This window comes from Pimephales promelas, chromosome 11, assembly GCF_988280905.1.
Source record: "Pimephales promelas chromosome 11, fPimPro1.hap1.1, whole genome shotgun sequence".
Taxonomy (NCBI): domain Eukaryota; kingdom Metazoa; phylum Chordata; class Actinopteri; order Cypriniformes; family Leuciscidae; genus Pimephales; species Pimephales promelas.
The window spans coordinates 15016863-15033781 of record NC_142779.1 but is presented as its reverse complement, the minus strand read 5'-3'; the positions used below and the strand labels follow the sequence as shown (position 1 = coordinate 15033781).

The window sequence follows — 16919 nt, the reverse complement described above, 5'->3', positions numbered from 1 at the left end:
CTAATCTTTTTTTTTTCCTTTTGTTGTTCTCCTTTTTTTCCCAATCCTTGCTTTTTCCTGGCCTTGTGTATTTATCTTTTTATTTTCTTCTCTCTTCATTTCCCTCCCTATTTTTCTGGTTTTGTATATTCTGCACATAGTGTGTGTGGCGTAGCTATGCGGCTGATGAGAACTCGGTTTCCATTGCTACCTGGAAGCCTCATTTGAAGGCGTTGCATACCTGCAGCCCTACAAAGTAGGTACAACTCTGGCAGCTGGTGTCGTATTTGGTGTCAGTGCTTCTGTAGCTCTCGTTTCCCCACTTCCCTCAGCAAATAAACTGTTTTCACTCAATCTGTCTCTCTAAGCATAAATATCTCCTGTGTACCCTACCATAGTCTTGCTTTTTTAAAGACTCATTTAGTCACTGAGCAAAGGAACATGGCCAGGTGTCAAAAATACATAGAAATTATACCAAGTTACACTCTAAAAATTGCTGGGTTGTTTGGGTCAAATGTGGACAAACCCAGCCATTTTTAGTACATTTTTAACCCAATGTTTGGGTTTGTCCATATTTGACCCAAAGTTGGCTTAAAACAACCCAGCATTTTTAGAGTGTAACCATGTCAAAACTTGATATTTCAAAGTGGAAAATAAACTTCTGAAATGTATCGCTATTGAAGCAGTTTCTGCCACTGAATGCAAAAAAATAATAGGTAATTGTGTTTTCAATCTCAAAATTCTTTATTTAAGCTTATATCTTGTGATTTGAATTGAATTATAACACAATTCTGACTTTATTTCTCACTTCATGTGTTTAGATCTCTCAAATTGGAGTTATCTCGCAATTCAGGCTTATTTATCAGAATTCTGAGTTTATATGTAAGAGTTAATTGCAGTATATGACATCAGAAACTTGCAGTTTTGAATAGTGAGATGTTAATTTAGATGCTATTTTATTCCATGGTGTTTCCATAGATTGCTGAAATTACATATATATATATATATATATATATATATATATATATATATATATATTTGGTTTTCATTAATAAAAACTCAACTATTCTACATGGTCAAATGTTCATTACATTACTTGAAATGTTTAAAGTTAAATTTCAGAATCGGATGATTTTATAGTTCTTTTACATTGGAATAGTGTTGTTTATAGAAGGTATATAATCATTGAACACTCAAATCAAGTTTGTCAGTTTTTGTCAAATAACCCCCAAAAAAATCTTAATGAAGCGCAATCACTAAAGTACCTCACAGCCATAGATTCAGTTTTTTACTCTGAACACAAGTCTTCAAGCCTTCAGTTTGGATGAGAGCCACAGACTCACACCTGCTTCCTTGTGTAGATCCTGTGGCTAACTGAAATTTCGTTGCCAAGAATAGATAAATCACATCACACAGAAGCCAGAACAGTTTGTGGACAGACACCTGAAGACAGACACACGACAAAGCTCTGACAAATGGGTGTTCTGTTGTATTAAGGCCAATTTCTTGATTAATTACATACTAAACAGCCCTTGATAACACAGCTGTCCCTCTGCTAGCGCTCGTCTTAGTCAGCTTGACTGTGCATTGCTCATAGCTTGCATGCCAGCTTGTTTGCTGCCTGTTTATACTGTCTTAAAAAGACTCTCCATTTCTTTCTACTCTTAACGTGTGTGTGTGTGCTGAGGCTTACTTATGTTAAATTTCCTTTTTTAACATTTGAACTGTATTTTTGTGTGACACAGTGTGAAATATATTGGTGTGTCATTCCCGAAATGAATCACTCAGTATATTTCAGAGGCATCTGTGTCTCTTCTGTAGTCTCCTTATTAGTTTCTGTCATTCATGTGAAGTGTTAATATCCTGTCTCTTTTCTCTCTGTTTTTTAACTAACACCTGAAGGAAAGACCAGGGGGAATCCATCAGCAGGTTTGTTGTTCTCGTATCTACATCACCCTAGTGTCCGAAATGTGATACTTTCTTGAGATTCGATTGTGTTTTAGCTTCCATGGCTTCAATAGGAATAGGGAGAAGAATTAAGTCCATTCAGTCATGGCATGTTACATGCTTTATCATTCATTCCCTCTGCTTTTTCTTTATTTGAAATAGTAGCTAGTATATATGGTATGTACAGTCCACTCATTATCAAAAAACAAAGACAGGATGATCAGGATCCCAGTGTAAAGCTTGTCTCACTTATCATTCATGGACATTTATGTCTTACTTTTACATTATAGCTTAAATGGTTGGTGAGTTAAAAAAATAAAATAAAAAGAAATTAATACTTCTATTCAGTAATTATGCATTTTCAACTGTGATGATAATAGAATATTAATAAGGCACCAAAACAGCATATTGGAATGATTTCTGAAGGATCGTGTGACACTAAAGACTGGAATAATGATGCTGTAAATTTAGCTTTGCTATCACAGTAAATATCATTTTAAAATAGAAAAATGTTATCTTAAATTGTAATAATATTTTGCAATATTACTGTTTTATCTGTATTTTTGAGCAAATAAATGCAACCTTTGTTGCAAAAATATAAATTACCCCATGGGGCTCAGTCTTTTGAACAGAAGTATAATTGAATCCAGATATTATAAATACATATATTATTAATAATAACATATAATTGTTTTAGTGAGTTGACCAATATTTTGGTTTATATAAATGTATTAATATTATATATAAATATTCTACCAGAAAGGGGAAAGTAAGTGATGGGTGAAACATGAAAGCAGCACCAGTACTGTATGTTGTTTTGGACAACTGACAACATACACATATAGTTCCATGGTTTAGTTTCACCACAGAATTAGCAGCAATTGTCTAGTCAGAATCAGGTGTTCCAGAAAGTCATAGAATAGTAGTTTACATGTGGAGCAGCTTCTCTTTGCTAACTTTCAAAGAAGAGCCTTGCGTGAGTGTACAAGACACTGTGAATAGACACAACGGTGTCCATCTGTACTAAAATGAATGTGTGTGCGCGTACTGTGCACATGCAGATCTCTTTCTATAATATTGTAGAGTACTTTAGCCTACTTTTCTCTGTCTGAATGCATGGACAATATGATGCACTTGTTACCACTTAGATATTGTTTATATTGACCAATAAATATTACTGCTGTCAGTAAATATGCAAAGATACTGCATGCATGCATTGAGTTCTGTTTTTACTCTGTTGTTTATATGCATTAAAGGCCGTCATATCTGCAAGGCCATAGTCAGATGTTTTTAGTCAGGCTGATGATGTTTTGTCTTTTAATTTTCATAAATCCCATTAGGAGTGGAGCTTATTGCTCAGTGCTTGTAAATAATGGTTGCACCCAAAGACTTTCCCTTATTTGTATCCTCACACTTTCAATTAGTGCTGGAATTGGATGTTTGCATGGTTCATATTAGATATGTGAAGAGCAGAGCACCAGAGCTCAGACTTAAATGAAGTCGTTTACAGTTGGAAAACCTCACAGTGTGTGGCAAATGTGTCATTAAATATGACGTAAAATGAACCTTCCAATTGCAAAGGCATTACAGCAAGCAGCTAAGCTGTGAATACTTTTTTCATAGCTTGTGTTGGACGAACATGAAGTCTTTGAGGAAACATTAGGTTTAATCCTCAATCCACATAATCCATTTGTACAGGATAGAGTGAAAAGAATTAAATATTTACAGAAAGAAAATGTATAATTAACCAACAAATCCAAAAACGTTTGTCAAAGTCAGTTGCTTGTTAGACAGGTTTTGTACACTGTTTATGTGAATATACTTCTAGTCTGGGTGTGTTTGTGAGTGTGTGTGGTTTGCTGCACTTCTAAAGTAATTCAAAACTAATTCAACTTTTTATTACCATGTTTGGTTGCAAAAACACACCCAATTTATTTTGCACTTTGCTCCATATTTACCACCAAGCAGTGGCTCTGTTTCTGTGTTGCACTATCCATATAATTCTTCCACTTAAGGAAGATGTTTCTGCTCACAGTCTAACTAACTCATCTACCATGTGTCTCCCTCATTTCCATAGTAAGGGTCATAGTAATAGACAGAGGCTCTTCAGGAGGTATACCACACGGATATATAGGTACCCAGCATCCCCCACTGCTCCAGGAATATGACCAATGTGAATGCTGACTAACCTAATGCATGGATGATGAGGGCCACCTCAGATAACCCCACCCCTTACAGACCCTACAGAGAGTTTAACATGAGGGTCCTGTGCCTGTTGCCTGAAGGATTTAACTGCCACTGACTGATTTATCCAACACCCCCTATCTGACATGCAGCAATTACTCTACAATAAACATTTTACAGATAAATGTAACATCCATGTAGGAAAATAACGTTTTACCTTTAAACTACAGTACGAGAATCCCATACTGTAATCTATGCAGGAATAATGATTGAATCAAATCCTTTTAAAGGTTCAGTTCAGTTATGAAGGATATCCATGACTGTACTGTATGTCTCAGTTTGCATCCCACCTATTAAACACATTAGCCATAAACTTGCATGTTGCAAATGCATGAACTTTGGCTCTATATTATTAAATCATCTTTACAGCATTATGTCTCCACTCTCCTTTACACTACATCTCTTTCACACACAAACTACTAAGCATGAGCTAAAAAGCACAGTGTACTCTGTATATATCCAGCATGATTTAAGAACCCCAGCTTATGGAGTTGTTGTCTTTGATGAAATATGTATATAGTTGCTTTGCACATAAACTGTTTATTATGACATGCCTCTCTGGGCCTCTACGTCAGGCCTAGCAAGGCGGCTTATGGAGATGTTGTCAGACTGCTCCACATTGAAGGTAGCAACAGAACTAGGGTGGACAGAGAGTCATGCTTCAAAACGTTGCTTGCTGATTGGTGCAAACCTTGGAATGGGATTTGTATTGCATGATGTTCTTTTGACGCAATTTAAGTATAATACAGTTTGTGGGGCTTCGGCAAAGAAAATCCAAGTAAGATCTAAGTCATGACAAAAAAAGTACTGTTTTACTGGATGAATCTGGTAAAAACTGAGGAAAGGAAGCTTGCAAGTCCAAAATAAACCATCCCTGCTGTTTTGATTTAACCAAACTTTAGTTGAATACCTCTTTCTCTTCATTCCATGTTTAATTATTTTTCTGTTTATTTGTCCCTTCCCACTTCCCGGCCTCTTCCATCCCTCCTCTTTCCTCTCCTGCAGCCAAAAGTTAAGTTTTCGTGAGCGTGTGCGGATGGCCAGTCCTCGTGGTCAGAGCGTAAAGAGCAGACAGATGTCAGTGAACGACAGACGCTCTCCTGGGACAGAGGTGGGTGTGGAGGGCAGCAGCCCTGCAAAGGTCCAGAAGAGCTGGAGCTTCAATGACCGAACACGCTTCCGTCCATCACTCAGACTCAAGAGCCAGTCTCGCACAACCACTGAAGGTGAAAGGCTTTTTTGGATTGGTCAAATCACTGATTTTCCTTTTTTTTCTGTAATTACAGAAGCAAATTTGTATAAGTTCTTACTAGCTGATAATCATTCCTGGAGTTTTTTTTTTTTTTTTGCCTATTAACTGATAGAGTCTTTTTTTTCTATATTGTTATTGGTGTTTTTCTGGATTTATCCCTGAAGGCAGGATTTACACACACTATTGGGCTGCATTGGGAGAACATGGTCTCTCATGGGACCCTCTGTTTGCACTAGTTATCACCATAATGCCCCTCAGGGAAGAAAAGAGCAAAGCAGAGATATAGACATTGTTTATAGGAGGGTATTCAGTATTTACAGAATACTGTACGTCTGTCACAAAGGAGCAGAGAACCCATGGTTCCATGGGAGAAGAAAACAGTGAGAATGTTTAGTTATCTGTTTAATACTTCTGAAGTAAAAGTAAAACTTTTAAAACCAACAACTCAACATATTGCAATACAAATTTTCTGTCCATTGGCCTTGTCAATATAGTGAATTTGCATGTGAAAACAAATGTTGAACAATGATGTTAAACAACAGATCCATGTTGCCCACATCACAGCAATTAAAAACTGTAGATCTGTTTTATATGGTAAGTTATGTGTCCAAGGTGACGGCATGAAAGTCGCGTTGAAACGGAAGTGGAAACAAATCTTTCCATATTATATTGAAAAAGGAAACATTTTAAATGAATGAAATTGAGAGTTTATGCTTAAAACAAGAAAAAAAAAGATTTTTAATTTTAATACATTTTTCAGAAAGCACTTTATATCTTCAGTCATTTTGCTTCTCAAGTAAATATATCTTATGTGTATTTCTACTGGAAAACATCTCTGAGAAAGTCAAGCCTGTCATTTTCACAAATAGCCCAATTCAGCAGAATTTGCAAAGGTAGCATCTGAGTGTCTGTTGCAAACTAGATTCAGCCCTGTGTGAGACCCATCAAGCCAAAATAAATCTCAAACCTGCAGTTACCACACACTGGCTTAATACTCTTATACACGCATTATATATCCGCCACATATTATAGCTTATAATAAGACAGGGGAGCAAAGGGGAAAGCAATTCTTCACATCTTGATAGCAATCTGGTCTGTGATCTGTTTCCTTTTGTTTTTGGTTTACACATTTTGGCAAATGCTTTTACCTAAAGTGACTTGACTTTCAGTGGATTTAAGATACAAAAAAGAAAATATCTGAGTAGTAATTGATTTATATATCAATATATAGATACATTTAAAACCATCGGCTATAGCATGCAAAAGGCTAATACTGATAGTTTTGATTAACTGCGTGAAGGCACTGAGATGTATCATGTCTGTTTCATAATCTAAAGGTTTTTTTTCTCTGGATAAAGTAATTAAATAGTTGCCAAAACAAAATTAAAACTATACAAAATATAACAGGGCTCGGCAATACGGACTGCCGCAGTTGCCAGTGGGAACAACGCTCGGGACAACTGTCGGAACTGTCACTTTAGGTAAAATTCACACAACATTGTATCAAAATGCCCATCTTGGTGAGTATCCAAGTAAACAAAGTCAGTTGTGTGTTAAGTGAACATAAACAATTAAGTTAAGTGAACATAAACAATTATTAAAAGTCAATGAACACACATCTGTATGTATCAGTATACTGGATCCGTGCAACTCATAAAGTGACAGCAACCTGCTGTCTGTTTTTTCAATGGAATCAAACCATGTTCAATAAAGATGATTTTATGATGCAGCAATAAACTAGCTAATGTACTTTAATAGATGCATTTTTTTTTTTACTTTATTTAAAACAAGGTCAAAACAGTAATCTATTTTAATTACAAAAGTTATATCGGAATCGGTCAGTATAGTTTGTTATAATTGTGATCAGTATCGGCTAAAAAATCCCATTAGTGCATCCCTAATAATTTTTGCCTTTCAGCTTAATGCTTACTTCAATACTTCTATCCCATTTTATGCTATACAGCTCTGTGGAGAGTGGGGTGGCCTGTGGTCTGTGTGTGTCGGTCAAGGGAAAGATTTGATTTGAATGCTATTTTGATTCATCGCTTTATTGATCTGCCCATAGCTTTCTCTACTTTTCAGGTTTTGTGTTCAGCCTTTTAGAGGATTTGCTTCTTGATCTGATTCTTATCCTTTCCCTTTTTCTCAAATACTTAGCTGACACTAATCTTGGACCGGATGATGCTTTTGATGAGAAGGGTTGCCATTGTGATGTGACTGTGGAAGATCTGTCTGCCCCACTAAAGGCCGTCATAAGGGCCGTCAGGTTAGTTTGACTTCCCAGAGTGCTTTGTTCTCCCCTAAAGACAGTTTGAAGGATTACCACTGTGGTTGCAGAGTTAAACACACTCATTTTGACCTCCCTGCCCTGTTGATGGAGACATTAGGTTTAGACCATGGCTGCTGTCTCTCTCCTGCTGGTTGAGGCCACAGATGTTGCTTTAGGTGACTTCTTCTTTCACTTCCATCACCCTTTACTATTAGGGTATCCCAGGAGGGCTGAGATTTTTCCAACTCCTCTTTCCCAGGGTGTCAGATAGACATGCTCACAGTCAGTTCTGCTTACACATCAGCTCATCTGACATTAAGAAAAACTGACAGGGGCTTGAAATTGTAAGACGTTACAGAGACGGATCACTGAGATTTGTTCCCCTTTGTGTCAATATTTGCAGTTCCATGTTCACTCAGAAGAATGTCACGCATAGAATAGGTTTGGGTTTCTGTGTGCTTGTGGTAATACCCGTGTTTACACAGCTAATGTCATCTATCACACATTGCTTTACTCGAACATGAGCCTTACTTGAGTAATATTATTATTAACTGTGTTTTTAAAGCAGAGGTATATCTGATTATATTTTTCTTTGGGTCATAAACTGCTCTGATATTCGTGACTGATTTCTGCCCTCTAGTGGTTATGAGCAAGTTTACACAACCCGCAGGCTTTTTTATTTGCGAAGAGGTTTGTTTTATGTTTAGCTGACTTCATATATGCGCAATATACTGTATGGTTTATAGATGTACAGTAACTGCATACATAATTGGAACAAAGTTGATTTTTAAAGTTAATTTTACACACCTTTTTGCTTTATTCTTTAAATAAGTATAAAGCTACCAAAAAAAAAAATTACTGAAGTCTTTATTTATTATTATTTATTTAGAACTATTTTAAAAATATAATTAAAAAAAATATCATGTAACAGAAAATATGGGGGCAACAGAAAAAATATTGCATAATTTTTGTCCTTATTTGTCCTTAAAAGTGAATTGAGTTTTGTTTCTTGTTTCAGGATAATGAAATTCCATGTGGCCAAGAAGAAGTTTAAAGAGACGCTGCGACCGTATGATGTGAAAGATGTGATTGAGCAATACTCTGCTGGCCATCTGGATATGCTATGCCGTATCAAGAGTCTCCAGACTAGGTGAGACAAACCAGCCCTTTTTGTATATCAAAAAATATGTTCAACTTCAACATGTGACTGAAAGTTATAAATTCATTCATAACATTTATGTAACACTTTTTTTTTTTAATTTTTGTATTTATTGCATAAATTTCTCACTTGCACAATACACATTAACAAATGCAGTAAGTACAAAGACATATTCAAAGAAAGCTATTATTGAGCTGCACCGTACAGAAAATAGTTAAAACAACTTTGTTATGCATACTTTCTACATATCTGTGTCTGTCTTATCTCCCTGTATGCGCTCTCCCATTCAGGTTAGACACCATTGTGGGTCCACAGACCTTGAGAACCAAAGCCAAGACCTTTTCTTCTCCTTCCCTGCACTTGTATTACAGTCAGGCCAAGAGGAAACACTCTGCCCCAGGGTCAGCCGACCCACAATTCCCCATCCTAAACCCTTTTGTAACTCTGAAACATTCAGACATGAGTCATTTGCTGAGGCTGTGTGTCTAAATCCTTAGTGACCATTACCTTCTGGACATGAACATCACAAAGATAAACGCTATATAAAAACAATACATCCTTAAATCAACATACATTTTGCAATATAAGACTTGTTTTCAGAAAATACATCTTGAATCAAGTTCATTGACAAATAGTTTTTGCTTGTTGATGTCTATATTTTGTTACATTTATGCTTATAACAAAAGAAAATTCAATATATATAGTCTGAAAAAACATGTCATTATGCAATATTATTTAAAGATGTTTAATGCAAAAGACACAAATTGTGAATAAGAAAAATTTAGGGTCAGTAATATATACATACAAACTGAACACACATCACAGGAAAAAATATTTAACTTATTCTTGTATGTACTTTAAAATGTATCAACACATGTAGAACACATTTATTTGAATATATAATATACGTATATATACATACCATATATATTTTTGCGGCCAAGCGCTTTTAGCACATTGGATTTGTGATGCGTCACGGACCCAAAGCCTCAAGCTGTTTGCTCTGTCCTACAAATCCTTGATTCCTCTGTTTTTCATCATGCAGAACTCTCTCCTGTTTTAACAAGGTTGGCCAATGCTAAACCAGCATAACTGCATGGTGTTAGAACAAATGTGCCTGTGTATCGGACTAACTTTTAGATTGATTTCTCCTGGCTTTCCCTAGCATCTGGATTTGTATCTTAAAGCTTAGTTTTTGTGCAGTTTGTAAAACATTTCGTCCGGCATGGAATGAGCTGCTAATCAAAGAGTAGCACAATACAATTTTGTCATTCTTTCATATTGTGAACCAACAGGTGTCTAATCAACCACCAATCTCTAACTGACATTTAGGCTTCAATTGTTGAAACCTCAGTGATTGACTGAGGTTAACAACTAGATTACTGAGACCTTTGGTTTGATTGGCATATGTTTCTGAGATGTGATCTGCATGTATCTGAGATCAGTAGTATCTTGCCTTGGTGCCATATGCTCCTTCTCATTGACCTTCTCTCTCCTCCTTTCCTTCGTTTCCTTGATGGCACAAACTTAAAGATGTACTTGACCCCCGTATTGTTTTCTCATCTAGACTTGCCACAGCCGTGGGTCCACATCAGACACTCAGCACCAAAGCCAGGAACCTTTCCTCTCCCTCTCTACAATTGTATTACAGCCAAAGCAAGAAGAAGCATGCTGGGTCAGAGGCCTGTAGAAGGCTTGGGGACTAGTCATTGGGCTATGCATATCTCAATCAGTTCATACTGTACATTGGGTCCAATGATGATGTATTTAACTAAAAGTATCCAAAGGGTTTATTACCATATGTTATTAGAACTGAAAATACCTACTAATCTATTCCCCTAGTAAACAAAATCAGTGTCCACAATGAATCTAATGGCAGAGGTTCTCATTTTATTTATGTATATTTTTTTTTTCAAATTCTGCACTGAGCAACCAGGCAAATAATTTTTTCTACTGTCTTGACAGTAAAATGTTAAAAGAATTTTGTATTTTGACAAGACGAATAAAAATAACAAAAAGCCTAGCTACATCATTTTTGTATAACCTACATTTTATATTTGTTATGGTAAATGGACTGAAATTTATATAGCGCTTTTACAGACCCAATGGCCACCAAAGCGCTTTACATATTGCCACTCATCCATACGTGTCAGCCAAGTATGGCACCAACACCTCGACACTTGGTCAGGTGGAACCGGGGATTGAACCACCAACCTTCTGGTCTGTAGACAACATGAACCACTGAGCCACTGCTGCCCATTGGTTCAACCTACATGAACCAATGACCCTCTGCTGCCCATTGTTATACCAAATCTCTTTCATTCAGTAGGGGAAATTTAAAAGTGAGATTCTGGAAAAGAGATATAAATTTAGCCGCATCGGTCGGGTTAGGATAGCTGGTAAACACAGAGTGAATTTTAAGCGGGACCGGGTGCGTGCGGAGTAGAATCTGGTGGGAGCGAGACAAAAAAAATAGTCCCGCGCTGACCTCTATCTTAAGGCACCCTTGGAAGTTTGCTGAAACCCTTTAGTGGGCCCCAGCCCCCTGTTTGAGAACCATTGATATATGGGGATTACAAACCTCTTCACTTTTCTCTGTATTAAACATAAACTTCGTCATTGGACTCAAGGTGATTAATAAATAGTGATATGTTTACAATCAAGGAGATGATTATGTTGCACACAATTGGTTCAGCTGATTGATGTTGGTTTTACTCAAACTACTCTTGCATGATATATTTGCAGAGATCAGGAAGCATTAGACTGTTTTTCTAACAACACAAAAACAAAGTCAAATACTGACATGTTAAATCCAGAAATTATTATAAATAGTGTACATAGTCTGCTTTCTGCATGGAAACACTTGGATAATCATACACCTGAAAATATAAACTACATTTCACACATTAATCTTGCACACTAGGGGCTTCTCTGGAGTGTTGTTTATGTATGTATCATTTTGAATTTAATATTTTAACCATAGGTAGATTAGATACTGCCAATCCTTAACATTTAAAATGGAAATAATCCAATTCTCAATTGAATTGACTAGTTATATCATTTAGAAAAAAAATATATAAATCTTTCTTACTGTCTTTGTAACATAGAAAAAAATAGATGATGATGCACTAACTACTTTTTTCACTAACCAACGTCCAGTCTTATCCTGCTGTGCCATGCTCAAGCTTGAGGAACAGAAGTGTAATAGGGTACATCCTCACATATGCTCAAAATCCCTTTTTTTTCTCATAGGGTGGATCAGATCCTTGGAAAAGGTCAGATTTCGGTAGACAGGAAAGGCAGGGAGAAAATCCTCCCAGAAGGAGAGGCCCTGGAACATGACATGAGCATGCTTGGACGAGTCTGTAAAGTAGAGAGACAAGTAAGCCATATTTACTTGGTCTAATTAAACATACACTACGTTTAAAACTTTGGGGTCTGTAAGATTTTATTTTATTTTATTTTTTTTATTTTTTTTTTGGGGGGGGGGGAGAAATTATTACTTTTTATTCAGCAAGGATACATTACATTGATAAAAACTGACAGTAAAGTTATTTATACATAATGTTATGGACAATTTCTTTTTAACTTTTTATTCAAATAATCTTGAATAATTTTTTTATCATGTTTTTCACAATGTATTAAGCAACACAATTGTTTTCAACAATAGACCATTTCACAAGATGTAAACAACACTGGTCCAGAAGCACTTCCTGTTTCAGTTTGTAACTGTTTTCTTTAATTCACATGTAAAAAAAAAACATCTTAAAGATGTTTGTTTAACTTTTTGATTCAGTTTTAAATGTTCTGTTGGTTGTATTTTATCCCAGCTTTAATGTAGTGTTAAAAAACTGAAACAGGAAGTGCTTCTGGACCAGTGTTGTTTGCATCTTGTGAAATGGTCTATAGAAGATACTCTTCCTCTTCTCTGTGGGAGCTTAACAAGACCACGCCCCCTTTTTGTGTATTCCTGTGGGCGGAGTTAGTCAAAAATTAGTCAAAAACTGTTCTAATTACATCATTAAAAAAAGGAAGTAGAGCTGTATGCTTTGAAAGAGGACTTCTGTTAAATAAAATATCTCGGTAGGCATTGAACTTTCGGCTTTATAATTTTACAGGTATTATTTATGCTCTAACAGCAACATTACACACTAACTAAAGTAATTTTAATTTGTAATAATATTTCGCAATCATTTTTAAATCAAATGCAGCCTTGGTGAACATAAGAGACTGCTTTCAAAAACAAACAAACAAAAATTGTACAAACCCCAAACTTACACTCATTTATGATAGTCAAGCATAAAATTTAGAAAGATTCTATGTGATTTCTCATTTCGTCTATAATACAGGTCCAGTCCATTGAGTCAAAGCTGGACTCGTTGCTGGATATATACCGACAGGTGTTGCAGAAAGGCTCATCTTCGATGCTTGGTCTGTCTGCTTTTCCACTGTTCGAGCTGGATCAGACCTCCGACTACCAAAGCTCCATCCATAGCAAGGATTTGTCGTCATCCTCCCAGCTTACCGGCAGCGGTGTGTCTCATTCAGGCAGCAGTAACCTACACCGTGGTCTGCATCTTGCTCTGGCCCCTAGTGAACTCAACTTGGGTACAGGTTACCCACATTCAGCCTCCTCTTACTCAACCTCTCCTCTTCTCAACAACCAACCCTCCAGCCCGGACAGTTTCTACCCAGTATCTCCTCCTCCCATTCTCACCCCCAACAACCTTTCCAGAAGTCACCAGAGATTCAGTGAGCTGACCAGGCCGGTGCCAACAATCCATTCAACCTCAACGACCCTTCAGCTCCCCCCTATGGTACCAACACCTCAAGGCCGGCCTACCAGCCTTATCCCAGAGACACTACTGGAGAGCCGGGTAGAGAGTCTGAGCAATTGCCTTGTGAGTACCCAAACTGATGTTGAGTCGGACAGGGAAGCTGAGAGTCCTCAAAGCACGGTACAGCTACGGGACAAGCCCGAGCGCAACTCCAAGGAAGATGGGTCGTGGAGAAGACACTTGAGCCTTGACATTGATCCTCTAAAGCTCATGTCTTCCACAGCAGCAGCCTCGCTACAGGTTGAGCGTGGGCTCGGTAAGTCTCTTTCCGCTCAGAACCTCATGCTGCCGACTGCTGCGGACTGCCATCCCAGCCTGTCCACTCGGAGCAGCAGCAGCAGCAACAATGAGTCCAGCGACCGGGAGCCGCTGGCTGACTGGGGCGATACAGAGCTGTTCATCAATGACAAAGAGTTGGACACCCCGGAGGGCGGCTGCAACCTCCTCGACCAACAAAGCAACGATACAACCTTCTCTTCTGAGCTGCTACGGACAGGAGCCAGTGGGTCGTCTCCCAGCCAGGCTGGATCAAGAGATAGTCTCGAGTCCCAAAACTTGCCTCACGTATAACTCGAAAAAACCCCGGAGCGCAGGAACCTCACTGTGGAGACTGGACACAACCTCATGTCCCTCGTGTTCTTCTTTTCCAAAGGAAATGGAGCGTCCTGTGCGCTCTATATGTTTTCTAATTTTCACAAGAAAAAGACATGATGTTCATACGTTTTTGTTCATACAAACATATCATTGCATGGACAATTTGTCAAAAGGGAGAATTTATATTAATGAGAAACTGTTGGGGAAGAAACATTAATGAAATATTCTGGGTTAAAATATGTTAAACTCAATCGACAGCATTTGTGGCATAATACAAATGCAGACCACGAAACTAACAGGAGCAGTTCCGGTAAGACAGTGACTGGATCTAAAACTAAAGATTCTTAAAGGGATACTCCAATTTTTTTTAATTTTTTTTTTTGAAATAGGCTCATTTTAGGCTCACTGTCTGGTTACTGATATTCTTCTAAATATCAGAAAATCAGCTGAATACATTAGAAAACGGTAAAACTCAACTGTTTATCTCTGAGGCACTCCAAAAAAAGTGGAGTATCCCTTTAAGTTACCAAAACCTCACTGTAACACTTTCAACATGACACACATACGTATGAAGTAGGCTATTAGTTGTCTAGTACAGTACCAATCATTCAGCATGGCTTCACTGAAAATGCAATTTTACGGGTGTGAGTTTGATTATAGAATGTGGGGTCTACACATCAAATAATTTATGTTTTAACAAAGGGATTGATGTGAAGCTTACATCATTTACATTGGCTCCATTCACTTCCATTGTGGCTCACCCTAATCTACTGTATACACTTTTAGAGAGGGTGAATTTTTATTTCATGCCAACTTAAGAAGGAATGAGTTGTGATGTTGAAATGATTTTTGCGTTCATCAACAAAATGCCATAAACACTGTTGTTTGAGCTTAACTTGTATGTAACCCATACTATTACTTTACAATTATGAAGAGTTATGGTACTGAATGAGTACTTCTTTCAGTCTTGCATGGGATCGGCATGTTTAAAATGCAAAGGCAAATAGAGTTTGAAGCGTGAATGCACCTGTAGAAATTAGTCCTCGCTCAGCATTAGGATGCATTTCTCACTTCCCACTCATTTGCATGTGTTAAGAATTATAGGAGGAATAGCAGTAAACCAGATGGTCTTAAACCGTTAACAAATGCATTTTCACTTTTGTATCTTTCTTAATTTAACCATGTCCTCTAAAACCTGAGAGTCTTAGCATCTGAAGAAAGATGAATGCTGTTACTAGAAGGATGTTATGGTGTGTTTTGGAGTAAAGTCCTGTGAGGAGATATTCGTGGCAATCAGAATTTTTGAAAATATTTGAATTTTCTAATTCCGAGTCCTTGTGTTGATATTTGGCTGCTAAAATGTCAAATAAAAAAGGGAGATAATACATCCTTTTCATCTAGACAATAAATCAGTCACAATATCACAACCAATGATTGTAATAAAATTTTACGTTTATTTGTATTGCTTTGAAACCTGCATCAATTTAACCCCCCATAAAGATCCCTCCCCCAGACCTAAAATTCTGTAGCAAGCAGGCGTCTTATACATAAACCTCAGCTTTGTAACCTCTGCCCTAATATATATATATATATATATATATCATAATTCTGAATGGTAAAATGAGTGCTTTAGCTTAAATGCTTGTAACTTAGAGAATGTAACTTGTATCGTTATGTGTATGTCAAATAATCCTGATTAGCTGTGTTAATTTGTTTTGTTTTTCCTTTTCGTTAAAAGCATCTGAGGTGTACATTGAGGATGTTTTTGGCACTGTACAATTGGAAGCACAACTGTTCAGATGTGATGAGGAAACCTGCAAATGTGATTAATTGTTTTGATTTAACATGATTAAGATTTAAATAAGATTTATAATCCTGGTAGTTGATATGCTTATTTTGCTCTAGAGTTGAGGTAAATAATATAGGCACTTGAGAAAATGTCAACAGCTGTGGAACTAATTGATGCTTGAAATGCAGACAAAGGTTGTACAGAAATATTAGTCTTCTTAGCTTTATAATTAATATTACTATTGTTATTGATTCTCTGAAAGTTTTCTTTAATTTGTAATTCAATGTTTTACGGTGCCTTTTTTTGCATTTTATTAAACAGTTATAAAACTGTTTTCATAACAGCACTCATACCTTAAACTCTTATTGAAATGGTTATGTTAATATTTCGATAATTGCACATTCTCTGTTTGGCTGTGAACTTAAAGCGTCTGTCAGTTAAAGCAGCATTTCAATGTTTTACCACTAGATCAAATAATTTATTACACAGAAACTGGCCTTATATACATCATGCTTGATAATGTTAGCGTTCTGTCATTCAGAATAATTTATTTCATCATTGTGCACATAACAGAGTTGATGCTCTGTGATTGAAAAATGCAAAATAAAAATTTTATGATCATGGTAATACTTCAATAAACAAAAGACTTGAAACTTGGCCTGGTTTCTATCTCTTGTGTGCCTTGTCTTACTAATAGTTCTTGGGCCTTTATTAGCCAAATGGCTGTCAACACCAAGTGGTCAGTGGAGGTACAGTACAGCATCAATTAGTATGAGTATTTTCTAATTTCTATAAATAATTACATTCGTTTAAAATAGACAGTATAAGTTATGTCGTCCACCAAAATA

The 16919-nt window shown here is 36.8% G+C and overlaps 1 protein-coding gene across 4 annotated transcripts in view; it reads left to right on the top strand.

Moving 5' to 3' along the window:
• The window catches only part of kcnq5a (potassium voltage-gated channel, KQT-like subfamily, member 5a), a 106754-nt gene extending 90032 nt beyond the window's left edge, over nucleotides 1–16722 (top strand). The window contains exons 8-16 of one of the 4 annotated variants that reach the window (XM_089117038.1): nucleotides 141–235; nucleotides 1882–1908; nucleotides 5176–5396; nucleotides 7580–7688; nucleotides 8710–8841; nucleotides 9141–9251; nucleotides 10418–10525; nucleotides 12103–12232; nucleotides 13200–16722. In XM_089117038.1, the coding sequence (XP_088973164.1) occupies nucleotides 141–235; nucleotides 1882–1908; nucleotides 5176–5396; nucleotides 7580–7688; nucleotides 8710–8841; nucleotides 9141–9251; nucleotides 10418–10525; nucleotides 12103–12232; nucleotides 13200–14258 (1992 nt within the window). In that variant the 3' untranslated portion in view covers nucleotides 14259–16722. The remainder of the gene's footprint in view (nucleotides 1–140; nucleotides 236–1881; nucleotides 1909–5175; nucleotides 5397–7579; nucleotides 7689–8709; nucleotides 8842–9140; nucleotides 9252–10417; nucleotides 10526–12102; nucleotides 12233–13199) is intronic. The other 3 variants (XM_089117039.1, XM_089117040.1, XM_089117041.1) reach the window with 3 other exon arrangements.
• The last annotated feature ends 197 nt before the right edge of the window (nucleotides 16723–16919 follow it).